Here is a 27,312-nt window from a genome sequence, read left to right as displayed (position 1 = left end):
AAAAAATGTGCAGGTCACTCTCAATTTCAATAAGGGTCGTCGAACAGACACACACAACTAGAGGCCTATCTCGCCGACGTCAGCCTGTTGTAGAATTTTGGATCTCTTTTAATGATTATGTATGATACCCTTTCTGCAGCCTGTAAATTTCCTCTATAGGAATCATCGTATGAAACTCAACTCTCTCTGTTTCTTCACGAAAGCCAGAAAGCAGTGCAGTATGTAGTGGGAGCCAGTTGATGCTGTGTTCCTTGACTTCTGGAGGGCGTTCGCTACAGTGTCTCCTAGTCAGCACACTATGTATGTGCGGAATATCAGACCGGCTTAATGACTACCCAAAAAGTCCCTTCCAAATACAACACACCATTTCATTCTGAACGGTGAGTAATCTTGAAAGGTAAAAGTAACTTCACCGTACCGGAAACGAGTATTATAGGACCGTTACTGTTCACAGTATACGGGGCGTTAGGGGTATAAGTCAGATATTTTTATTGGTGACAGTGTGCTGAAAAGCATCACATCAGTATTTACTTCATTTGCAGACTAATAATTGCAGCTATTAGGAGCAATATGTTTTTGGGTTGGTTAGTACCCCAAAGCACCTGTGGCAGGAGTCACCACCCGGTACGATTACGTGACTGCAGAATCACTTGTGGTAGTCACATCAATTAAACATGTGGAAGTATGTGTACGGAGCGATTTAAAGTGGAAGGATCACTAACAAGTAACCGTAGGAGAGACAGATGCCAGACAGGGATTAGTGGAAGAATGCTTAGAAAGTACAGTCCATTCGCGAAGGAGATAGCTTACAAAACCCTGGTTACACAAGTACTTCAGTACTTGAGTGTTGCTCGTCATATGATGATAGATGAAACAGAAAATATCCAAAGATCAACATCACGTTTTGTCACAGGAGTATTTAGTAACCGTGAAAGCATATTGGAGACACTCATCGAAATCCAGTGGCAGACACTGCAAGATAGCCGTTCCGCATGACGATTCGATATTATGCTGAAATTCCGAGAGCATACGTTCCTAGAAAATTCCGCCAATATATTTCTTCCCAATATGTATATTATGTGAAAAGATCATGAAGACAATATTAGAGAGATTCAGGCTGGTAAAGGAAAGGGGGAACCATGAGCTGGTTTGAGGAGTGTAGAAGTAGATATAGAGAGAAAGAGTCGCACTGCGTTGTTGGCTGGGAGATTTCGACGGATTGCTCTATCTCCACCTCGCTGAGGATTTTCTCCTCCTGTGCTTAGTGTCCCTTTCCAGGCGATGTATGAGAGTTGTGCATCTGCTGAGGTAGGTCACCGCAGCGGGTGTGTGTATAGTCTGGCGTCATGTTTATGTTGTATGATGAGAAATGATTGGCATTGACATTGATGTCTGGGAGTCCCATCCGAGGGAATTTCGGCCGCCGAGTTGCAAGTCAAGAATATAACACAATACGCAGACTCCGAGCGGAGAAAAATCTTCGACCTGGACCGGGAATCGAACCCGGACCCGCTGCAGGGCAGTCAGACCTGCTGACTGCTCAGCTAAGGAGGCGGACTGTACGATGAGAGAAGGGATAAGATGAAACCCAGCGGCAGTAGAAAGCCTATTGCTTCCATTCAGTACCGCCGGTGTTTACGTCCCCATTCGGCAGATGCAGCACCGTCAACAGTGTCACATGCCCTCACTTCATGAGAGACTGAGAAGTTTGGAATTTAATTTACATCTGCATCTACATACACAATTCCGCAAACCACGTACGATGCATGATGCTGGGTACCAATCTAGTCATTTTCTTTCCCATTCCACTCGCGAACAGAGAGAGGGAAAAAATTGTCTAAAAGCCTTCGTACGAGCCCTACTTTCTCTCATCTTATCTTCATGGTCCTTAGGCGAAACGTACTTTAGCGGTAGTAGAATCGTTCTGCAATCGTCCTCAGATGCCGGATCTCTAAATTTGCGCAATACTGACTTGTGGAAAGTGCATCGTCTTCCGTCCTGGGATTTCCATTTGAGTTCACGAAGTATCTCCGTAATACTTGCGTGCTGTTAGCACCTACCTGTAAAAGATCTCGCAGTTTGCGTCCGAATGGTTTCAATGCCTTCCTCTCATCTTACCTGGTGGGGAATCCAAACGCTCGAACAACATTTACGAATGGGTCGCTCTACCGTTCTATACGTCCTCTCCTTTATAGATGAGTTACACTTCTCTAGAATTCTCTAAATAAAACGAAGTCGAGCATTCGCCTTCCCTACTGCCAACCTGATGTGCTCAGTCCGTTTTATATCGTTTTGAAACGTTACGTCTAGATATTTAATCGAAGTGATTGCACCCTACTAATGCTGTATTCGAACGTTACAGGAATGTTTTTCCTACTCATCCGCATTAACTTACATTTTTCTAAAATTAGAGAAAGTTGCCATTGATAACACTAATTAGAAGTTTTGTCTAAGTCATCTTGTAGCCGGCCGGAGTGGCCGAGCGGTTCTAGGCGCTACAGTCTGGAACCGTGCGGCCGCTACGGTCGCAGGTTCGAATCCTGCCTCGGGCTGGATGTGTGTGATGTCCTTAGGTTTGTTAGGTTTAAGTAGTTCTAAGTTCTAGGGGACAGATGACCTCAGAAGTTAAGTCCCATAGTGCTCAGAGCCATTTGAACCATTTCATCTTGTATATTCCTACTGTCACTCGACGACACGTTCCCGTACACCACAGGATCATCAGCAAACAGCGGTAAATTGCTGCTCATCCTGTCCATCAAGTCATTTACGTATACAGAGAATAAAAGCGGTCCTGTCACACTTACATGCGGCATTGCTAATGGTATCTTTGTCTCTGATAAACACTCGCCTTCGAGGACTACCTAAAAAGTCTTCGAGACACCCACATGTCTACAAACTTAAATTGTAGGCTCGGACCTTCTTTAACAATCTGCAGTAGGGCGCCGTGTCAAATGCTTTCCGGAAATCCTGAAATATGGAACTGCCTCTTGCCCTCCACCCATGATTTGCAGGATATCATGTGAGAAAAGAGCAAGATGAGTTTCGCACGAGCGATACTTTCTAAATCCGTGCTTATTTGCGGAGAGAAGCTTTTCTGTCTCAAAAAATTTATTGTATTCGAACTGAGAAAATGTTCAAGAATTATACAGCAATCCGATGCTTATGATTTTGATCTGTAAGTATGCGAGAGAGTTCTTTTATTTTTGTTATACACAGGAGTCACTAACGCTTTTTTCCATTCGCTTGGGATTTTTCGTTGTGCGAGAAATTCGTGATGAAATTAAATGATCGTGTGGTATTTTTCGCCGGGAGGCCCCGTTCGGGGATATTTGGCCTCCGATTTGCAAGTCTTATTTCAGGAAGCGCCACATTGGGCGACTTGCGCATTGGTGATGATGAGATGATGGTGAGAACAACACAACACTTAGTCCACGAGCTGAGAAAATCTCCAACCTGGCCGGGAATCGAACCCGGGCCCACTGCATGGTAGGCAAACACGTTACCAGTCAGATAAGCAGAGGGGCAGATTTGTGATAAATACAGGCTAAGTAAGGGGACAATGCCACAGATTACTCTCTGTAAAACAGAATTGGGATTCCATCAAAAAAATGAGCACTATGGGACTCAACATCTGAGGTCATCAGTCCCCTAGAACTTAGAATTCGTTAAACCTAACTAACCTAAAGACATCACACACATCCATGCCAGAGGCAGCATTCGACCCTGCGACGGTAGCAGTCACGCGGTTCAGGACTGAAGTGCCTAGAACCGCACGGCCAGTGAGGATTCCATCAGGACCTGGCGACTTTGTTTTCAACTGCTTCTCAACGCAGGGGATGCATATTTCCACGTACACCATACGGGAGTCTGTGCGATGGTCAAATGAAGGTATGTCTGTACGATCCCACTGCGAGAACGCCTTTTTAAAACTTCAGCTTTCCTTTTGCTAACCTCCACCGCCACGTCAGACAGGTCAACGAGTGACTGAATAGAAGACTTTGTCCTGCTTAGAGATTTTACATATGACGCGAATTTTCTCTGGCTCTCGGAAAGATCTTTCACTAAGATATGACGGTGGGAGTTGTGTGCTGTGCACATTGCTCTTCTTAGAGATGCTAACTTTTGCCTGTCGACGTTTGCACGCTCTTTTTTGAACCGAGAGTGCAGCTCTCACTCTGTCCGCATTTGATTACTAAACCATGAAGGGTCCTTTCCATCCCTAATCCTCTTACTTGGCACTGCCGAGTGGTGGTGGTTAGCTCCTATGGGACCAAACGATGAGGTCATCGGTCCCTAGGCTTACAAACTACTTAATCTAACTTACGCTAAAGACAACACACACACACACACACACACACACACACACACACACACACACACAAGCCCGAGGCAGGACTCGAACTTCCGACGTGGCTACCTCGCGCGGCTTACTTGGCACAAACATCTCAAGAACACGATTTACAATCAGTTTAAACTTTGCCCATGAAACCTCTGCGTCCGTCACACTGGAGCTAAATGATGTCCATTCGTTGTCTAAACGGGATGCTGACAACTGATTCTCTGATTTTTCTGTCATGAATACGCCCCTGGACTTCTTGACAGCTTTATTAACTTTGGTAACCATCGTCGCTATGGTGACGTAATGATCACTAACCCCCGTGTCTATACTGACACTGACGATAAGGTTAGGCCTGTTTCTAACTGCAAGGTGTAAAATATTTCCAGTGCGTGTGAGTTGTCGTAACTAGTTGTTCAAGGCAGCTTTCGGAAAACGTGTTCAGAAGTACTAAACAAAGCTGTCTCTCCGCACCACCTGCAGAAAATGAAAAGATAGAAAGAAAAAAGCGCCGCATGACAGCATTTAACGTAACAGTCCTCCACAGTTTGACCATTCCGACGGAACTGTCCACCTCAAATGTAACTAACACCCTTCGCTGTCTGTATTTTGGGAATTTACGTGTTTCGCACGGTCATTTCTGCATGAACCGTTAGTGGGTCTGGTTGCCACACATCTCTTCCAGATCTGACCCTATGCTTGCACTACTATTCTGCTTGGTAGGAGGACCGGGACAAGCTGCAACATCCGTATGAGGACAAACGAGGAATTAAATCACTGAGATCTAGCGGCCACAACTTGCAAAAATCGCAGTTAACCCCCAAAAGGTCAGTGTATTTAATTATTACTGATATACACACGGATTTGCTACCTAGAAACTACAGAAACCGTAAGTTTTTGTTTATTGTAAGCACAGTTATGTAATTGTATTTAATTAAAATTTTCAGATAAATAGGGTCTCCCAACTCCTTCATGATGAATGTTGTTACACTACTTATTAACAAAATTTAACTGCATGCTAACTTAACTACTTACTAACATCTTGGTCGTTTCACTTCGCTTACATCCTAGGTTACGCACGACTACATATGTTAACTACAGTAAAAATAATTAATATTTCCTTCGCATAACGAGTTTAAAGTTTACAACTGAATATACTTCAAAGTATAATCCTCCTGGTTTGCGACCTGCGGCGGAAGCATTGTGTTTCTGGAATGCTGAGGACCTTGAGAGTGGTAAAGAGCACAGATCTAGTGATATTCAGAATTTTCTTAGGAATTTGCACTGGCAGGTAATGGTTTTAAATTAGGTTTAAATTCTAACAGTTACGCTTGTTCAGAAATTAGTGCCGTACGTCCTCTGGCAATAATTGCCAGTTGCCTCCATGACACATTCTGCACCGCGGAGAAGTCTTCTTCTAGGGTCCTCGATGGCTGTACTACAACATGTCATAGACGACGGCCTTAGGATACACACCAGCACACCCTAGTGCCTATCACCTCGCTTCATGCCGTCCAATCCACGCCTTCGCTCCGAACTTCTTCCATATTTATTTATATAAGAGTTTTTTTCTGGTGAATCAGTCATTCTCCTCTATTTTTCTTGAAGGTAAATCTCCAGCTCTTTCTTGCATGCTTCCTCGGGTATTTGTTTAACCCTGAAGGTTTTGATTTAATGTGGGAACTCAATGTCTGAGGAACATAAGATTTTAGGAAAGAGTTTAACTGTTTCTTCTGCTTGCGCGGCTGAATAACTTATCCTAAAGATGGCAGTATCCTATCGGGGTACATAAAGGCAAAAGTCCCCTTCTGCACATCGGTTAATAAAATGAGTACGTATTACTAAGGAGGTCAGTCTGTATTCAGACTCATTCTTTCACTGTGCAGCTGAGTGTGCGTCGTTCGGAAATTTTAATAAAAAGATTACAAACAACTGTTTGCCGGATTGGAACTCGACCAGAGTAAAATGTACACTCCAAAAATAGCTCCTACCCTGTAGCTAAGCAATTTCTCCTTTGTTTCCTTTCTTCCAGCGGTGTTAGCACAACAAAGCACGCGGAAGAGTTTCTGTGAAGTAAGAGTTCGTGAAGCAGGAGAGATGTGGTGGTAGAGCTGAAGCTATGAGGACGCGTCTTGGATCTTGCTTGGATGCAAAATCGGAAAGAGCATTACAAACTAAAAGTAAAGGGCGATGTGGTACAGTATCTAAACTTTCATAAACATTATCGTATCCTCTTTTCAATTGACGTGTGTAATCATTTCCGTAACATCCGGTGAAATTATATGTTCAAGACTCTTGCAATACATATATACATTAAATGAGTTCGTAGTTGCAAATAAGAACAACCATCAGCTGTGGAATGGAATGGGGACAATGAAAATTTGTACCGGACCTGGACTCGAACCCGTAATTCCCGCTTATCGCGAGCGGTCGCCTTTCCATTCTTTTAATTAATTAATTTATTTATTTATTTACATAGTTACACTGAGTGTTACAACAACAAGGGTGGCATTCAAAGAGTAAACAAAAAAATGTATATCACTGATGCAATTCCATCTAAAAGGTTCTTCAATAAACGTAACTGGTTCGCCATCGGTATCTGATATCTCCAACAGCGCCATTGAAGGCTATCTGCAACGGAGGCATTCTGCTCCGCTAGTGCCTCAAGGAAAACAGCATCCTTGCAGTACCCTGTCTCTTCCTTCAGTGATGTTGCCAAGGCAGGACGTTCAGCCGTTAGTGTGATGCGTCACAGAACATTAACCGCTGCTTGGCACTCCCCAGCTGAGTGGAGGGTTAACGAAATCGCATTTGCGTAAATAATCTGCGAAGAGCGTTCGGTATCTCGGTGTGCGTTTGAGGGCATTTTGAGTATTTTGTAAGAACCACCAGTAATCAAGCTGCTCTTTCTCTCCGTCTCTAAAGATGTAGGTGACGGTAATTCCTTTGAACCATGTAAGCGTATGATATTTTGCGGCGGGAAGGTAAGATTCATCTGGACAGAGTAGGGTCTAAGGGTCAATCATATCAGGTGTGACCCGGAGGTAACAAGCCAATATCTTCTGTGTTAGTCGCCAAACTCCGGACGATGATGCGCATGTAAAACGATGTTCATTGGTATGCAAGAGGTGACAATCTGGGCAATAGCCAGTCTGCCAGTCCAATAGCGTGAAGTCGCTGTCTTGTTTTTTGTTGGCGATCTGATACCACTTCGAACGCACCGTGGATGACAGAAAGTTGTGGTGTATCGTTTTCCACACTCTTGGCCAGTGAACCGTAGAGTACTTGTTTGCCCGCATCTCGTGGTCGTGTGGTAGCGTTCTCGCTTCCCACGCCCGGGTTCGATTCCCGGCGGGGTCAGGGATTTTCTCTGCCTTGTGATGGCTGGGTGTTGTGTGATGTCCTTAGGTTAGTTATGTTTAAGTACTTCTAAGTTCTAGGGCACTGATGACCATAGATGTTAAGTCCCATAGTGCTCAGCGCCAGAGAGAGAGTACTTGTTTTCCACCACGTTTTGGGGAACAGCCCGCAGAAGTTTGATATACAAATCTTTCGCCTTTGGTGGACGTGTGCCGCGGAGGTTCGAGCTGACATAGCTGTAATCAAGAACGAAGGTCGACACATGGGAGAGCTGTGGTGCGACGTGCGCAACCAACACCAGTGGGACGTTAGAGACTGGCATCAGAACCTGTAGTTAACGACGTGTGAGAGAGGTATGTTGACTTTTCCGTCGTTGCTCATGTAAAGGGCAGCTGCTCTCGCCCTGACGTTGACGAATCCCAGCCGCCCTTTGTGCACTGGGAGGGTAAGAGTATCGTATCGTACTTTAAATACATGACCAGCGGAAACGTAGTAACTGAAGGCCGCCTGTAGCCGGCGACCTATCTGCAGCTTGTGCCACATGGTTGAGTTTTGATGCCACGTAGAGGTTCAAGTATTCAACACGTTGTAGCTGATTCAAGTCCCGGAGCAGGTTCTGTCGCACCATTGCGCGTATGATCCGTAATAACCGTCGGTAGTTTGCTGCAGCTGTTTTACGTACATCCTTCGTGATTGTGATTCCCAAATATCGCAGATCAGAAACTGGCGGGAGGGGAGCAAGGTCTTCCGGTCCGACACCACGCCCAGTACGCCGCCGACTTGTTGATGTTCAGAAGACTGCTCAATTTACCGTACCTAGAAACGACGGAGAGGATCCGTCCCCGCTGCAGCTGCAGCCGCAGTGGTCCACAACCCCACGACGACTACCGCTGTCCACATCACCCCTCCGCCGCCCCACACCGAACCCAGGGTTATTGTGCGGTTCGGCCCCCGGTGGACCCCCAGGGAACGTCTGACACCTGTCGAGTGGAACCCTTATGTTTGTGTGGTAGAGTAATGGTGGTGTACGCGTATGTGGAGAACCCAGCATTTTTCGAGGCAGATGGAAAACTGCCTAAAAACTATCTACAGACCGGCCGGTTCACCGGACCTCGACACAAATCCGCCGGGCAGATTTGTGCCGGGGACCAGGCGCTCCTTCCCGCCCAGAAAGCCGTGCGTCAGACCGCACGGCCAACCGGGTCGGCATTCTCAATGTACTAGCATTTGTCTCAGGGTCACCTTCTTTTGAGAAAATGGAACATTGCCAGGAAGTGATATCAGATGACTGTGTATGTTTGAGATGGTAGGAGGCTGCTATTGTATTAATGACTGTAGTATAAGGTGGGTTGAACATCAGGCATTAACAGCAGTGATTCCAGCTGATACTCATCACTCTCCACGATCGAAGAGCTGGGCGACCTCACAGCATACGTTGAAGCACTGTACAACAGACTTTCCCGTAAAAATCTCACAGTCGTCTATCTCCCAACTTATCTGCTCTGTTCCCCTCCACGTTTTCCCAAAATCACACTGGGTATGTGCTTACATTTGATTGGATAGGTCAGATTATTCATCTCGCCAGTCGAGTTACATGTTAGCAACTTTCATTACTCTTGTATAGTATCTTCTCTTCCCGTACTAACATAAACACACATTTGCAAAATAAATAAATAAATTCGTGTAAATGAATACCTGAGTATTGTTTAGCTTCTTGAGATCTTTCCAAAATCTATAAACTCCCTGTCGTGTTGCGTCATAACTCTTCTGAGGTCCTCAGCCTCGTCCATGTCCATTATCGCAGCTGATCTACAATCGCAACGAGCATTGGGTTCCTCCCCATTTGCTCGTCGAGAGGTATCTAATAATTACTTGCTCTCGTTTAATGCACCGTAAGAAGAGCACGGCCGCCAAACACCACTACTCCTACTGAACAACCAGCTGAACTCTGAATCCTGTTTGTTAGCCCACTATAAGGAACTTATTCACTTAACTAGCTTTTAAAAATTGGTTTTTATGTACAAGAATCAGCTTGATTAACAGGCTCACGAACATTACTTTGCGCTCAGTTTGTCTTGCACACAAAATCTAAGCTAAACTACAACGGCAGTAGCGCGACCAGAAAGAATTAAAAGCAGAACAACGCTGGATGGGCAGAGATTATAAATTTGGTTGTTATTTGGTAGACACGAAGCGGAACATCGATGAGCTAGTGGTGTTCCACATACCACCGGAGCTGACAGAACTGCTGCCGTCGCCGGACGTGGTGAAGTCGGTGCTCGACAAAGACACCAGCATCATCGGCCGCGTCGAGTACGTCATCACCGTCTGGACCAGGCAGATCGAGCAGGTGAGTGCTCGTTTAGCTATTTGTCGTATGGCGAACTCCTCGCTCAAAGCAGTTCAAAGAAGTCAATTGCGCATGAAAATGAAATGCGAGGACCTTTGATCTATTGCCCTGATATGTTATTACAAGTAACCGGACTTCAGGATCTGCCAGCAAGCCCGAAGAGTCTTCTGAGAACAATTCTTTAATGTCACATACAGTATGGTGTTCAAGCTTGTGGGATCCATACCATATAGGACTTAACAGATGATACTGAACGTATACAAAGAAGGCCCGCACGAATGGTCAAAGGCTTTTTTAACCCGAGGGAGACGGTCAAAGAGACACTGAAAGAACTGAACTGGTTGACGCTTGAAGATTAACTTCAACTATCAAGTGAAAGCCTAATTTCAAAGTTTCAAGAATCCATTTTATATGAGGAGTCTGAGACCCCCTAAGTATCGCTCTCGCAAGGATCACGAACACGAAATTAAACTAATTACAGGGTGCACGGACGCGTTCAAGCACTCATCCTTCTCCCGCTCCATGTGCGAAAATAAAGAGAAGAAGCCCTAATAACCGGCACAGTGCTAAAACCCCTAAGTCATGCCATTTACAGTGATTTGTAGAGTATAAATGTATACGTAGATTTTGACATTATTTTCCACAGTTGGACAATAGTCATTTATCTTATCATAGGCTCTTAAGAAAAAGAAAATAAGAAACCGCGCGCCATGAAGGAATTATCCGAATGGGACGCAAATCGGTAGATGTGAAGAACATGTAGAGGAAAAAATTATTACAATTTTAGAAACATTGGATAATTTATTCAGGTGAAAGAGTTCACAAATTGAGCAAGTCAATAAAGAGTAGGTCCACCTCTAGCCCTTAAGCTAGCAGTTATTCGACCTGGAATTGACTGATAGAGTTGTTGGATGTCCTCTTGAGAGATATCGTGTCAAATTCTATCCAAATGTCGCCTTACATCATCAAAATTCGAAGCTTGCGCATAACACTCCAAATGTTCTCCTTGGGGAGAGATCCGGCGACATTTCTGGCGAAGGAAGAATTTGGCAAGCACGAAGAGAAGCAATAGAAAGTTTCGCCATTGGCGGGAGGGCATTATACTGCTGAAATGTAAACCCAGGATGGCTTGCAATGAAGTACAACAAAACGGAGTATAGAATATCTTCGGTGAATCGCTATGCTGTAAGGGTACCACAGATGACAACCAAAGGGGTCTTGCTATGAGAAATAATGGCACCCCAGACCATCACTCCTGGTTGACGGTACATATGGCGAACGACAGTCAGGCTGGTATCTCACCAATATCTGGAGCGTCTACAGACAGGTCCTCGCTGGTCATTGGGGCACAGTTCGAAGCGAGACTCATCACTGAAGACGATTTTACTCCAGTCAATGAGATTCTGGGTCGAAGGCGTCTGTGCAGACGCCCTTGGAAGCGGTGGAATACCAACCTGTCTGACGCCGGCCCGCCAACCAGGAGCGATGGTTTGGGGAGCCATTTCTTTCCATAGCAGGACCCATCTGGTTGCCATCCGCGGCACCTTTACAGAACAGCGATACGTAGACGATATTCTACATCACGTTAGGTTACCCTTCGTGGCAAACCATCTTGGGCTTACATCCATACACGTGGAGAATTTCTACTGCTAGCCTTCGTGCTTGACAAACCCTAAGTTGGCCAGCAAGCTCGCCGGATCGATCCCCAATAAAAACGTTTGGAGCGTTATGGGAAAGTCCCTCCAACTAGCTCGCGATTTTGACGATCTAACGCGCTAGTTACACAGAATTTGCAAGATGTCCCTCAGGAGGACATCTAACAACATTATCAACCAATGCCAAGTCTAATAACTGATTGCATAATGGTCAGAGGTGGACCAGTGCTTGATCAATTAGTGAAACTCTTTCTCTTGAATAAATCACCGCATTTATCTGAAATTGTTGTCTGTGTACATGTAAAGCACTTGTACCGATTTCCGTTCCGTTCGGATAATTCTTTTGTAGTGCTTGGCTTTCTTTTTTTTTTTTTTTGCTGAATGTATGCAGGGTGGTCCATTGATCGTGACAGGGCCAAATATCACACGAAATAATCGTCAAACGAAAAAACTACAAAGAACGAAACTTGTCTAGCTTGAAGGAGGAAACTGGATGGCGCTATGGTTGGCCCTCTAGATGTGAAACATCCCCTTAGAAAAATTTATACAAGACTGTGCTTAAACTGACTCACAATATTTTTAGCGCAACACAATCTGACTTTCAATAACCCCTACAAAAGAATGGCCCTGACTAACATTAACCTATACCTTTCACAAGTCACTTACCTCACAAAAAATATTCGTTACTCTAACTACTGCAATACAGCGAGCACCACTACTGCCAGCTAAATAAAAGATTCAAACTACTGAAGGCACTAACTACTGATAGGCATAGTTAGCAAATGAAAGATTTTAATAGAGAACAAACAATGTATTTACCTCACTAGTCATAATATATATAGCAGTTCATGACACCAATTCTTACAAATTTCAAAACTCCGCCATCTCTCTCCCCACGTCCACCACTGCTGGCGGCTCACCTCCAACTGCGCAACGCTAAGGTCTGTTAGCATCCAGTTGCCCAACACTACAATGGCAGACAACAATGCAAACCAGCCACAGACTGCACACGGCACAGCCAGTGATTTTTATACAGAGCGCTATGTGGCGGCGGTGTTACCAATAAAAAAACCTAAACAGCCCCATGCTCCCCACAAAAAAATTTACAAATTGTTTTGGGCAGTGGCCAATAATGATTTGAAAATTTTTTTTCATAATTACAATGACAAAGAAATGAAATGCACACACTTATCGATACAATGCTGGTCAAAAGCTAAAATTTTCTCACAGTCCATAAAGACAGTCCTGATCATTCATCAAAGTAAAATTGCAGTGTTTTTCTCAAAGTCTGAGTAGTAAAAGAAAATGCACATGGAAGTAGTGGATTTCCATCCAGTCTTGAAGAAGTAGTGTTCTCCTTCCAACGGAAAGACAGTGCTGACTCTTGACATGCAGACAGGTAATGGGCCACAACAGAGTCAGTCGACATTGAAGACTATCGGTAGGTAGGTCATCACAGAGCAGACCCACTGTAGTCCTGGTAGAGATTACTATTGGTGGGCCACCAGAGGTGCAGACCCATTGCAGACCTCGTAGAAATAATGGTATTGGTGGGTCATCAAAGGTGTAGACCCACTGTAGTCCTTGTAGAGATGGCCAGCAGCCATCTGTTTGACTGTGCAGGCGCACAATCACCATTGAAGAGTCTTGTGGATAATATAGCAAGTCCATAACCACCACTTGTGCACTCACAAAAATTGTTTTTGAAATGTCCTTAGAACCAGCAATGCTGTTATCCAGTCCCTTACTGAATTATTAACACACGTGCAAACACTATCAGTCCCTACTTCTCACATATTGTCCATATACTATGACCAACAGAAACGTGTGCAGTGAAATGTAATTTACAAGTTACTTAATTTGATGAACTGATGTCAATTACAATTTTATAACATAAGAATACAATAACAAAGGTACAAAATACATCTTTAAAGAACATAACAATACAGATAACATTTGCAGTAGTACAGGCTTTACAAAAGAATCGAAATAGTAAATACATCAGTGTTACAAAAATTATAAGTACATACATAAAAGATCAGAATAACTTTTGAAACATCAACTTCACACATTAGCATTAGAACAAAACAGAATAAATAATGTGTAACACATCTTTACAAAGTAAATAACATGTTATTAATGCAAATTATATTTGAGGATAACAGTAATCCTCATCATAGTGAATGTAGCTTAGTATTAGAAAAATTCTGCAACATAAGTCTTATCAGATAAACATATAAAGACAGGAAGAACATAAATACACAAGGGTACACAAACACATAGTGGGATAACACAAGGAAAGGGCAGGGTTTGTTTTACTGCAGTATTTTGCAAACAAAACTTTCTTTACTTCTCGGAGATCTCCCTTCGTTCTTCATTATTTCCAAAAGGTCATATCGAAGCCTGCTTTCTGTATTATGCTCACATCCTCTTTCAAAAATAGTTTTTCTCCACTATACACTATTTTTGGGCCAAACCATTTTCTTGTAGCTTCTCAATGCATTTCTTCCAATTCATCATAGTTATTTTCTTATATAGTGTACCCCCTCTTAAGCTAACTTAAACCTACTGAGCTCAGATGCTAAACTAAGGGACGACGCAATGCAGCAGCACAAAACAAATTAACACAAACAGCAATGACCCAAAAAAATGCAGATTTGCAAAGCAAGCAGCAGTAAATGTAATAACTTATATCTAAACGTGAAAAAACCCACAAGCAGAAAAAATAGTATACTAAAAACAACAATGCAGATAAGGGAAAGTTATAATCACATCTTAATGTCTATGTAATTAAAGTAGTGCACCACAAAAACTAATGCTACAACAAATTACCAAGTACTTGAAAAGAAAATTATATATACAGTTACTGTTATTAGTCGCTTCTTATTGCTCTTTCCATTTCAAGAGCTCCTTTTTCGAACAATGTGGATCATAAAATAATTATTTAATTGATCTGTCGACAGAAAGTGTTCACATTAGCAAATGCATTTAATTTTATAAAACCAATGCTGCAACACAGCTGGAAAACAGATATCAAATGAAATAAGCAACTATGGACAAAGCATAAAAATATCATTCAATAGTCATGTGACATTTCATAAGTTAGTAAAATTCTCTCAACTCACGTAAAAAGACGTTTGTTATTATCAGGTGTCAGATGTAAGTGTCTTTCTCAGTAATGAGCGTGTCGTATTTGCGGTGCTTTCTACAAAGGAATGTCAATAGCGAGGATAATGGCCTCCTTTTTTTTTTCACCTGTGCCTCTGAAACGCATACACTAATGGCTTGTTTCCCAGTGGCTGTCGCCCAGCTGGGTGCCCACGACGCATTACTTGCAGGTGGTCACTTAACTGTCTTACCGAAATATTTACGACACCAGTTTTCGCTACAGTGGCAGTCTCATGTAAAAATATTTTCAAAGGTTGAGAATTTGCGTTACAAATCTGTAGAAACAAAATCCTATAAATATAATAGTGTCCAAAAAAATTTCGTCGGCATTGTAATACATTCACGCATTTACATACATTTCATAGCTCTTAAAGTACGATTCTCGGTTTCCGACATCCTTTTTCACAAACCAGAGTCCCTAACCACTACTCATTATTCCTTACCTTATTCGTCGACACTTTTTCAATATTTCATCATAACAGATACGTAGCATAATCAAATAACTCATATAGCATCAGCTTATTGATCATAAACATACCTCAGCAGCATAATACACATCGTCGTCGTAATAATATCATAACACCTCAGTCAAATCTCAAAAACGACATAGCTTTCTGCAATAATTTCAAAACCTAAAAAAAAAAATTCTTTGCTCATGTCAAAAGTGTCAACTACCTCAAACGTACTTTAGACATCATGATCCCATACCAAATACACCATTCAAAGCTCTAATAGTATCACAATGGTTCCTGAAAAATATGAAGAGTTCACAAAGTACAGACAAAATACAATTTCATAAGTGTGAAGTTATCCAACGGTGCAATTACGTAAACATCTGTCACTGATGTAGTAAAATAAATCTTTGTCTCTCTCAGTTAAATAACCAGATAGCTGTGTAATTTATGTGTTAGAGAAATATGGTACCGATGTGTAAAGTTGTATAAACAAATACCATATTAGCTAGGGCTCCTTCGGCTTGCCAAACACATGGTACACAAAGTAAGCGTGTACCCCCCTGAGGAATAATGTAATTATATCCTCAGGTGTTACAGATTTCAACAATGGAATGAAATGTATCACGGAAAACCTTTGTATCGTTGTACTTCAAATATCTTCAAAAATAAATGTTTTAAGTACAAAATTAATCACTCAAATACGTGTACTGTAGCGCTAAACTGTGCGTTGTTGTAAGATAATCTCTGTGGAAGAGTTGTAGCAATCGTCATCCGAAAGCGAAGTTCTGCAGAAGTCAATGTACTTACCTCATGATAAACAAAAGTGAAATGCTTTGCGTATAGATATCGTAGTTACTACGCTTATTGCTGTGATGAAGTAAGTACTGTACTATAACGTATTGTTGTGCTACAGAAAAGGCTGTCTCATTGTAGCTATACCACAAAGTTACTACTACAACGTGTTTTCCTTTCCAGGAGAATCCAGAAAAACTGAGCAGATATAAAACAGATACACCGCAAAAGCACAATGTAAATTGTGTCACATATTAGTAGCGTCGTGATATAATCGTGTAGCTATTAGAGAAACCAAATGCTAAGTCATCTTTAATCTCACCGAATTAACTTCAAATAAAGAATGTGTTTTCAAGTAAACCAAAATTTTGCATTAAAATCTCATTAGCAGTACTGGTAAATGTTCTAAGTATGTAAGCCTTATAGTCGTTACGTAATCGTGCAACTAACAAGCAAGAATGTACACACACAATAACACTGTGACGTCTGTTCACTATAACAATGCATTCGTAATTTCCGTTTAAAAATGTTCCCTAGGTTCTAGACTGGATAGTGAACTTCAAAACATTGTTGCATGTTAACAGTTTCTAAGTCTGACAAAGCATACTAATAACGTGAAGTGAAAAATTTTATGGCAAAGACAAAGTTAAAAAGCAGATTATATTTCAATAAATTGGTTTTACATGTGAAATGTGGTGTAATCCTTGACCCTTCATAGTACTCAGAGTTTCAACTTGAACGCAATTATCATGCGGTAAACGTCGTTAAAGAATACTGGAGTTTTTATCAAGGTTAGCGCCTATGTTATTTTTCTCTGAGCCAGCCGGCGCACGCGGCTGCCTGCGGTGCGAGTCATTGTCTGTTCCTTTGTTGGCGCGCGTCGTTATTGGGATTAGGAGACCTAACTTCTACCAATTCACCTTGCCGAGAGGGCCCTGCTCTGTTTGAATCCCGCCAGTTCTGATGCAATTCAGGTCTGTCCTTACGATCATATCGTCTGTCGTCATGTCGGTAATTTCTGTAATTAATTTCTTGTCGGTCACGTGGTGGAGAATTTCTCCCTGAATCGTAACTGCGCGCTGGACCGTTGCGTCTGAAGTTATTCCGTCTCCCGTGATGATAATAGTTCTGGTTGCCATATTGCCTGTTTCTATGATTGTCTCTGTCATATTCATTATTACGGAAATGCGATCTTTCTCTGTAATTATTACTAACCTGCCAACGGTTGTCATACGGGTGGTATCCGTTTTGGTCACGATTTGCGTTGTAAGAATAGCCTTGTCGTGTCCAGTTATTATTTCGTTCATCGCGGAATTGCGACGGATGTGACCTGTAGTGATTGTTTTCCTGTTTTCGCATCCCGCGACTGTCTGTGTCAGTTTCTAATTCTTGTAAGAGTCCCTGAAAAGCTTCAATGTCGTCTTTGCAACGCCCTGCCAAAATAATATTCCTTAAATGTTCCGGCAATTTCATTAAGCAAATGCGGATCAGTTCTGAAGGGCTGTATGGGTTTGAAAGATATTGATTCTTATGCAACATGTCTTCAAAATATTTGACAAGACTGGAAAATTCAGATCGTTCAAAGTGTTTCATCATCATGATGCTATGTTTTACTCGGTCTTGTGTGTCTTGAGACCAATATGCTGAGAGGAAGGCATGGTAAAATTCTCCTTCACTGTGGAAATCGTGAATGACCGATCGCATTCTTACAGCTGGTTCATTCTCTAAATAGCCACACATAAATTCTAATCTGTGCTCTAATGACCAGTTGGGGGGAAAACAATGAGAGAATTGATGGAGCCACTCTTGTGGATGAATGTCGTTGCCAGAATTCTTAAATGTTTTGAATTTACATGTAGTAATGAACAGCTTATAGTCAAAATCATCGTGTCGGCGGGTCGCATATCGGTCATTGTTACGTCGTTTCGGCGGTTCCATCTCAAAATTCGGTGTACTCTGCCAATTTCTTTCATAATCTCCAAAGTGCCCTGTCTTATTATTTTGTGGCAGTTCCGTATTTTTATGTCCCTCTTCCCGTATTGGTGTGCGAGAGTCCTCTGAAATACGTAATTCTTGTATTACCTGTGTCAGCTGATCTTGTACTTCCCGGATTTCTCTTTGGTGTTGCGTATTAATTTGATTTTGATTTTGTTTGAATTTCCTAATTTGTTCGAACTCTTCTGTGTCATTAAAGACTACCGGTTTTGTGTCATTCAGATTATTATCTACCTTCGTAGATAAATTATTTAGCTGATCCGAAAGTTCAACTACTTTCTCTGATAATGAACTAATGTCCTCCATGTGTCTTTCTGAACCAATTTTCAGAGTATCTACTGTGTCCTTTAAGTTTTCTTGAGATTTTGGAAGTTGCGTAACCGAATCGGTAGATGCAACTGAGTCAATTTTAGCTTGCAAGGTCTCATGATTTTCATGAACAATTGTTTGCAGTTCTTTTATGGCTGCTTCGTGATTCTGTAATGCATTTTCATGCCGCGAAAAAATAGGTTGGAAATGCTCACAAATTTGTGTTTTTATGTCATTACAGACTTTTTGACATTTCGATTCGATTTTATGTAATTCAGTAGTTAAATCTTCACGTGTTTGTTCAAGCGTATATTCCACTGAGTCTAACTTTTGAAGCTTTTGCTCCATTGCGTCTAACTTTTGCTGTGTTTGTCTCTGATTTTGTTCCATTGTGTCTAACTTTTGAAGATTTTGTTCCATTGTGTCTAACTTTTGAAGCTTTTGTCCCATTTGTTGCATTAATTGTAATAACAATGCACTGGTGTCTGAAACATGTTCCTTAGTGCTATTCGGCAATGCATTTGAACCGGCAATATTCGCAGTTTGAAAAACAGAAAATGAGTCTTGACTTATTTGAGAAAGCGGTGAGGTCGCAAAACCTGAATCTACAGTATTTGCAAGAATGTGTCCTGTCATTTCGGAATCCTGAGGCGAGCTGTTGCCGACTGATCGATCGATAATTGTTCCCTGTTCATTACTTATTTCACTGTCTACACCATTGTTTGCAGCCCGCTCCATTTCCCTATGAACAATTACCAAATTACTACTTTGAACATTAGTTAATTCATTACTCGGTATCGCTAACACACTGCTTTCGTCTTCACTGTCATTTCTCAATTTACTTTGGAGCCTAGTATTACGTTATTCACACGCCATTATTGTCACAATATTTCACACGACAACACAGAGAAAAAACAATTTGAAGAGCAAAAATAAGAGAATACATTAACATAGAAAATAATATCTAGTTAATTGCAAGCGCAGCTGCGAAATACTTGGTGCAACTCTACATGCAAGCTACAACTGTTGTACTGTACAACAATGAAAGACTACAACTACAAAGGAGATTCTCTCTACAATTACGCGCTAGCAATAAACAAAATCTACATTAATTACACAAACTACAAGAAAAAATCAGACGATTCCAGAGAGGTATCCTTGGCTAAGGGTCGACATATGAAACGTCCCCTTAGAAAAATTTATACAAGCCTGTGCTTAAACTGACTCACAATATTTTTAGCGCAACGCAATCTGACTTTCAATAACACCTACAAAAGAATGGCCCTGACTAACATTAACCTATACCTTTCACAAATCACTTACCTCACAAAAAATCTTCGTTACTCGAACTACTGCAATACAGCGAGCACCACTACTGCCAGCTAAATAAAAGATTCAAACTAATGAAGGCACTAACTACTGATAGGCATAGTTAGCAAATGAAAGATTTTAATAGAGAACAAACAATGTATTTACCTCACTAGACATAAGATATATAGCAGTTCATGACACCAATTCTTACAAATTTCAAAACTCCGCCATCTCTCTCCCCACGTCCACCACTGCTGGCGGCTCACCTCCAAGTGCGCAACGCTAAGGTCTGTTAGCATCCAGCTGCCCAACACTACAATGGCAGACAACAATGCAAACCAGCCACAGACTGCACACGGCACAGCCAGTAATTTTTATACAGAGCGCTATGTGGCGGCGGCGTTACCAATAAAAAAACCTAAACAGCCTACTTACAGATGGCGCTGCCATAGGTCAAACGGATATCAACTGAGTTTTTAAAAATAGGAACCACCATTTTTTATTACATATTCGTGTAGTATGTAAAGAAATATGAATGTTTTAGTTGGACCACTTTTTTCGCTTTGTGATAGATGGCGCTGTAATAGTCACAAACATATAAGTACGTGGTATCACGTAACATTCCGCCAGTGAGGACGGTATTTGCGTCGTGATACATTATTCGTGTTAAAATGGACCGTTTACCAACTGCGGAAAAGGTCGATGTCGCGTTGATATATTGCTATTGTGATCAAAATGCCCAGCGGGCGTATGCTGTGTATGCTGCTCAGTATCCTGGACGACATCATCCAAGTGTCCGGACCGTTCGCCGGATAGATGGCACTGTAATAGTCACAAATATATGGCTCACAATTTTAGACGAACATTTGGTAAGAGGTAGGGATGTTAAATTAAAATACAGAACGTAGGTACGTTTGAACATTTTATTTCGGTTGTTCCAATGTGATACATGTACATCTGTGAACTTATCATTTCTGAGAATGCATGTTGTTAGAGCCTGATTACCTGTAAATACCACATTAATGCAATAAATGCTCAAAATTATGTCCGTCAACCTCAATGCATTTGGCACTACTTGCAACGACATTCCTCTCAACAGCGAGTAGTTCGCCTTCCGTAATGTTCGCACATGCATTGACAATCCGCTGACGCATGTTTTCAGGCGTTGTCGGTGGATCACGATAGCAAATCTCCTTCACCTTTCCCCACAGAAAGAAATCCGGGGAGGTCAGCTCCGGCGAACGTGCGGACTATGGTATGGTGCTTCGACGAGCAATCCACCTGTCATGAAATATGCTATTCAATACCGCTTCAACCGCACGCGAGCTATATGCCGGACATCCATCATATTGGCAGTACATCGCCATTCTGTCATGCAGTGAAACAGCTTGTAGTAACATCTGTAGAACATTACGTAGGAAATCAGCATACATTGCACCATTTAGATTGCCATCGATAAAATGGGGGCCAATTATCCTTCCTCCCAAAATGCCGCACCATACATTAACCTGTCAAGGTCGCTGATGTTCCACTTGTCGCAGCCATCGTGGATTTTCCGTTGCCCAATAGTGAATATTATGCCGGTTTACGTTACCGCTGTTGGTGAATGACGCTTCGTCGCTAAATAGAACGTATGCAAAAAATCTGTCATCGTCCCGTAATTTCTCTTGTGCACAGTGGCAGAACTGTACACGACGTTCAAAGTCGTCGCCATGCAATTCCTGGTGCATAGAAATATGGTACGGGCGCCATAGTTGTTGATGTAGCATTCTCAACACGACGTTTTTTTAGATTCCCGATTCTTGCGCAATTTGTCTGCTACTGATGTGCGGATTAGCCGCGACAGCAGCTAAAATACCTACTTGGGCGTCATCATTTGTTGCAGGTCGTCGTTGACGTTTCACATGTGGCTGAACACTTCCTGTTTCCGTAAATAACGTAAGTAGCCAGCGAACGGTCCGGACACTTGAATGATGTCGTCCAAGATACCGAGCAGCATACACAGCACATGACCGTGGGGCATTTTGGTCACAATAGCCATACATCAACACGTTATCGACCTTTTCCGCAATTGGTAAACGGTCCATTTTAACACGGGTAATGTATCACGAAGCAAATACCGTCCGCACTGGCTAAATGTTCCGTGATACCACGTACTTATACGTCTGTTACTATTACAGCGCCATCTATCACAAAGCGAAAAAAGTGGTCCAACTAAAACATTCATATTTCTTTACATACTACACGAATATGTAATAAAAAATGGTGGTTCCTATTTTAAAAACGGCAGTTGATATCCGTTTGACCTATGGCAGCGCCATCTAGCGGGCCAACCATAGCGCCCTCTGGTTTCCCCCTTCAAGCTGGACAAGTTTCGTTCTTTGTAGATTTTTCGTTTGACTCTTAGTTCGTGAGTGCTTCACCCTGGTCCCTACTGGTGAGCGATGTTTGACGTAGTTGCAATTTATCAGTAAAATAGTACTATCTGGCGAATAAACAGCAAGCATCTTCCTCCGTACAGTGTCACCAGTAGGTTTTGTTTCAAACTCGGCCCGTCCAAATCCCATTGCTCTCCACCTGCCGCGTCACATGCTGCTTTTGCTCCATTATCTTTGGAGACAGCCACTCGCAGCTTCTTGCTTGCAGCCATGCTCGCATACCTTAATGGCAAGTCTTTGTAATGTATACCGAAATTTTTAAACTATACTATAAAAATTCGTAGTACGTCAATACCTTGTGATGGGGAAGGGGGCTCTGTTGATACAAATGATCAAAAACAAATGTTGATATGAGCTGAGATATCACTAATTTATAAGTCGCTTAAACCAATAAATTACTTCGAAAGGATTATTCGCGTTGAGCACCGTACACAGAGCTACATTTGTGAGTAGTTAGTAATTCGCCGTCCTGTAGTAAATAGTAATTATGAAACGCCACATAAAGCCAGCTAGTTCATACACACAACACTACAGATTCCAGGACGTGATTATCCCACTGTCTAACCTGTCACAACCCGTTTGTTCAGTTCTTACTGCTCTTGCTGTTAATGATTTTTCGGTGGGATTATACACGTATCATTGTGTACAGTTTGTTTTGTGTCGTGAATTGAACCGGGGACCTAGAAACGACAGAGAGGCTTCGTCCAACCATAGGCCTCAGTGGTTCACAACCACACAACAGGCCACAGCAGTCCACCCACCCCACAGCCGTCCCACTCCCAACCCAGGATTATTGTGCGGTTCGGCCCCCAGTGGACCTCCCTGGGAACGTCTCATACCAGACGAATGTAACGCCAAATGTTTGCGTTGTAGAGTAATTATGGTGTAGGTGTACATGGAGACAATGGTTGCACAGCAATCGCTGACATAGTGTAGCTGAGGCGGGATAAGGGAAACCCGAATTAGCCCAGGCAGATGGAAAACCGCCTAAAAACAATCCACAGGCTGGCCGACACACTGGACCTCGACACTAATCCACCGGGCGGATTCGTACCGGGGACCGGCACGCCTTCCCGCTCAGGAAGCAGCGCTTTGGACCACGCGGTTAGCCGGGCGGGCTATAAATTAGGTTAGTGACGGATCGTGCAATTTCAGTCTTCGGCGCCCCCTGCAGCTGTTCGGTGCTTCCCTTGCGTTGTACGGCTGACCGTGGCAAGTCGCTATACCCTCTTCAATTCTTGGTTTCACATATGTGGACATTGAGGTTCCACTTTGTAAAATTAATAGACTTTTTTTCATCAACTTATATGGTGCATCTAGCTGAAAAAAAAAAAAACGAAACCTACGCAACCTACAAAAAAACAGTTTATTAATTTTATGAGATGGGACTTGGAAGTCCACATATGTGTACCAGTGGGACAGAAGAGGTTATTATTAGTCTAAGGCACGAGTTTTAGAATATACGGTAGGTATCACGAGGCGTAAGTGCATTAGCAAGACACACCGCTGACGTCAGAGAGCACCCAATAACCTTTCAGTAGCTCGCAATTGCCATAACATATTGTGTTGTAATTGCTGTTAAGAGCCAGTGTGAAATTTTATTAGTGACTGGCGATCGAACTCATAGTTATTCCGTAATTATTATTGTACTGAGGGATTATTTAGGGTAGGTTTTTAAGTGAAACAGATTGGTTTGTTGCACGATCGCCAACTTAAGAACCACAGCAGACAACTAAGTAAGTTACGAATTAAGTGTCATAGATTTCCTAAACACAATGTGACGAAGAGAAAATGGATAAATGATTGTAAAAATGCGGATTTGTTTTCAGTTGAAAATACTAGTTTTTGCTCAGTGCATTTAGTGCTTCGCATTATCAAAAGGATTTGAATCTATCATCCTCTGGTGCTGAATTAGGGTTTAGTAATGAGCCTAATATTGAGAGAAATATATGGGGACAAAGACAAAAATATTTTGAAGAAGTAGAAGATATTTTATGGGCAAATATATTACCAACTAATAAAGAAATTTCTACTAGATAAAACATTAACAGTGAAAACAAACACTACCGTAAATGGACAACGTGTGCTTACGCAAACAACTAGAAATTATGGAAAAAGAAATAAAAGACCTTCGGCAACAGAATGCAGATTTACAGGATCGTCTATCTCTCGATGTAGCGCTGAGTTACACGAAATTAAAATATGTTCAAAAGATGTGATTCGGGGCTCTTTTTCTGGCAACAAATGGTTTTGAAAGGACGGTGCAGTAAGTGGCCATCTGAAGATACTGCAAAGGCTACGACTTCACATTGCCTATTTTTATTTCATGCATGAATTTGGCCAGATATGGACCGCATACAACTTAAGACTTATGGTGTTTGTTTTTCTTCCGTTCTTCCCAGTACTTCTTCATTTTCTATCCATCTACTCTTCCTGCTCATCTCTCCACACTCTCTTGGGTTGAGGTTTTGGCTCATCTTCTTCATAGTTTGCGTTTTGTATCAGTAGCCTGAAGTGATTCCTGTCACGTATTATTTCTTCTGTAACACCTATTTTGTTGGCGTCTTTCTTTACTGCTTCTATCCAGCTTACAGTTTTTTTCAGCTTACTAACGTAATTAAAAATTTTCTTTGTAATCTGAGTTTCTTCCATTATTTTTAAATGTCCGTAAAATTTTAGCCATCCTGTCCTCACTGTATCTGTGATCTTTTCTGTATTTTTGTGTAAGTCTTCATTTCTCATTTTAATCCATCTGTTTTCCTGGTTTTTCTCAGGACCTAGAATTTTTCTTAGTATTTTTCTCTCTCTTTTTTCTAGTTCTCTTACTTCACCTTTCTTTTTAAGTTTTAGGCGCTCTGATTCATACGTTGCTTGTGTCCTAATAACTGAATTATAATGTTTAATCTTCGCTTGTATGGACATTGATTTAGTTTTGTGTTAATTTGTATGCAAATTCTAACTTTTTTATTCTTTCTTTATTTGTTGTGTTATCCAGTCCATTAGCTTGGATCCTCTCCCCCAGGTATTTGACTATATCAGCTCTTTTAATTTTTCCATACTTTGTTTTCATAAACTTTTCTGTATTATGTACTCGGTTTTTTCGTAGGATATTTTTAGCCCAGTCTTTTCAGCAATCTTGTGTAACAGATCAAGCATAACTGTTGCGTCTGTTCGGTTTTCAGTTATCAGTGCCATATCATCCACAAAGGCTAAACATTTCACTTAAAATTTGTTCTTTCCTTGGCCCATGCTTATACCCTTTGTGCCTCTGTTTTTAAATGTGCTTTCCCATGTTTTTACTATTTTATCTAAAACCCAGTTAAAGAGCATTGGGGACAGTCCATTTCCTTGTCAAACTCCTGTTTTGATTTTGAATGGTTCAGAAATTTCGCCTTGAAACTTAATTCTTGAGGTTGTATCTGTGAGCGGTTGTTCAACAAGTCTTCTGTTGTTTTCATTTATCCCTGATTCATAAAGTATCTGGAATAGTGTTTGTCTGTCAGCTGAGTCGTAGACCTTCTTGAAGTCTACGAAAGTAACTACTGTATTTTTATTTTGCATAGCTCTCACTCTCAAAACTGTATTTAAATTAAGAATCTGTTCTGCACATGATCTACCTTTTCTAAATCCTGCTTGATAATCTCCTATATTAGGTCCTGCTTGTTCCTCTATTCTATTTAAATGTGATTTAGAAAGTATTTTGTATGTCACTGGTAACAGGATATGTCTCTGTAGTTGTTGGCGTCTTTTTTATCTCCTTCCTATGAAGAGGATGGATCAATGCTTTGTCTACTTTATAAAGTATTATCTTTTGTCAGAGGCATACTGAAATAATCTCTTCCTATTGGAGTCACTATTAAAAAGAAGACTCAGGAAATTTAGTGTTCTTCCAAGTTTTACTGATTTAAGCCTTAGTGTTCTGGAAACTCAAACTTATTAACAAAATTTGAAAAAGACGTAGTTCGGAGGCCTACATGCCAGCATTTTACCGACCACAGAAAAAATGGTATGGCTAATATAAAGCTTAGCAATAATAATAATACACTAAAAATGGAAAATCTCGATTACATTCGTACCTGCGCATGAGTTATACATGCGTGCTCCGTGTGCCTATAAGCTTCAATGCAGTGCAGCGTGGTGGGAGGGTTCACGGTGACGTCACAGCTTATAGCCCTCCTGACTAAGGTTTTGCCAAGAGCTTTGTGTGACGGCGCAGGTGCTGACGCGCGCAGAGCGGCTGCGCTCAGTGCGGGAAGACACGGGCCCGCTAGACGAGCTGCACCAGTGGCGCCGCCTGCTGGCGCGGTTCGGCTCCGTCGCGGAGCACACCGCCTCGCCCACCTGTCAGACGTTCGTCATTCTCCTCACAGTCGCCAGGTCTAAGCTCGCCAAGGTAAGCCTCAGTGTGAACGTTTTACTGGCCGAAATAGTTCGGTCTCACTTGACCAGGTATGGAAGTGCTACGTGTTGGATTTCTTTTTGAAGACATTGGCAACATTTTGTTCCATCGCTTTTTTGTTTTTTATTTTCATTTTTTTTCCATTGCGACAGCATACTGTTTAATCAACTTTCACAAGCTTTGGTTCTAAATCAACCTTGTCCCCTATTGGTCTTCTCGTCACAAACAACGCTGTCCCTTCATCATCCACCACCGACAGCCCTGTCGTTAGTGAGATTGATTCTAAGACCATTAAAGTAATAGTTTATTTATACACTGACGGGAAAAATCGCAACACCAAATAGTTGTGCTACATAAACGAAAATTGGTGTGTTTCTACATCTGAAAGATGACGTCTATTAAAATGTCGAGCCAGTTACTTTTAAGGTTGGACGTAGGGAGTTGATGTTAGTCAAAAATGCCTTTGAGATGACGAAGAAGCCTTTACCAACATCTGACTGAGTTTGAACGAGGTTATGTAATAAGGCTACGAGAAGGTGGATGTTCACGATACTGCAGAAATACTTTGCCGGAATGTAGCCACTGTACATGATTGCTGGCAGCGGTGATCAGGACAATGTAAGTCGCAAGAAGACCGGGCGACCGGGCGTCGGACGGCCATGTAGCACTACCGAGAAGGAAGACCATAGTCTTCGGCGTGTGGCTCTGGCGCATTGTACTGCATCTGAAACAGTGATTTGAGCA

General features: G+C 41.9%; 1 protein-coding gene across 1 annotated transcript in view; it reads left to right on the top strand.

Annotated features, from left to right (window-relative positions):
- Positions 1-26,732, top strand: part of LOC126335844 (dynein axonemal heavy chain 5-like) — a 75,592-nt gene extending 48,860 nt beyond the window's left edge. Inside the window, exons 4-6 of the mRNA XM_049999314.1 lie at positions 9,883-10,046; positions 26,386-26,562; positions 26,721-26,732. Of these exons, the coding sequence (XP_049855271.1) occupies positions 9,883-10,046; positions 26,386-26,562; positions 26,721-26,732 (353 nt within the window). The remainder of the gene's footprint in view (positions 1-9,882; positions 10,047-26,385; positions 26,563-26,720) is intronic.
- The last annotated feature ends 580 nt before the right edge of the window (positions 26,733-27,312 follow it).

Source organism: Schistocerca gregaria, chromosome 2, assembly GCF_023897955.1.
Source record: "Schistocerca gregaria isolate iqSchGreg1 chromosome 2, iqSchGreg1.2, whole genome shotgun sequence".
In the NCBI taxonomy this organism is placed as follows: Eukaryota; Metazoa; Arthropoda; class Insecta; order Orthoptera; family Acrididae; genus Schistocerca; species Schistocerca gregaria.
Note: the sequence above shows the minus strand (reverse complement) of the source record. Positions and strands in the feature narration are given on the sequence as shown.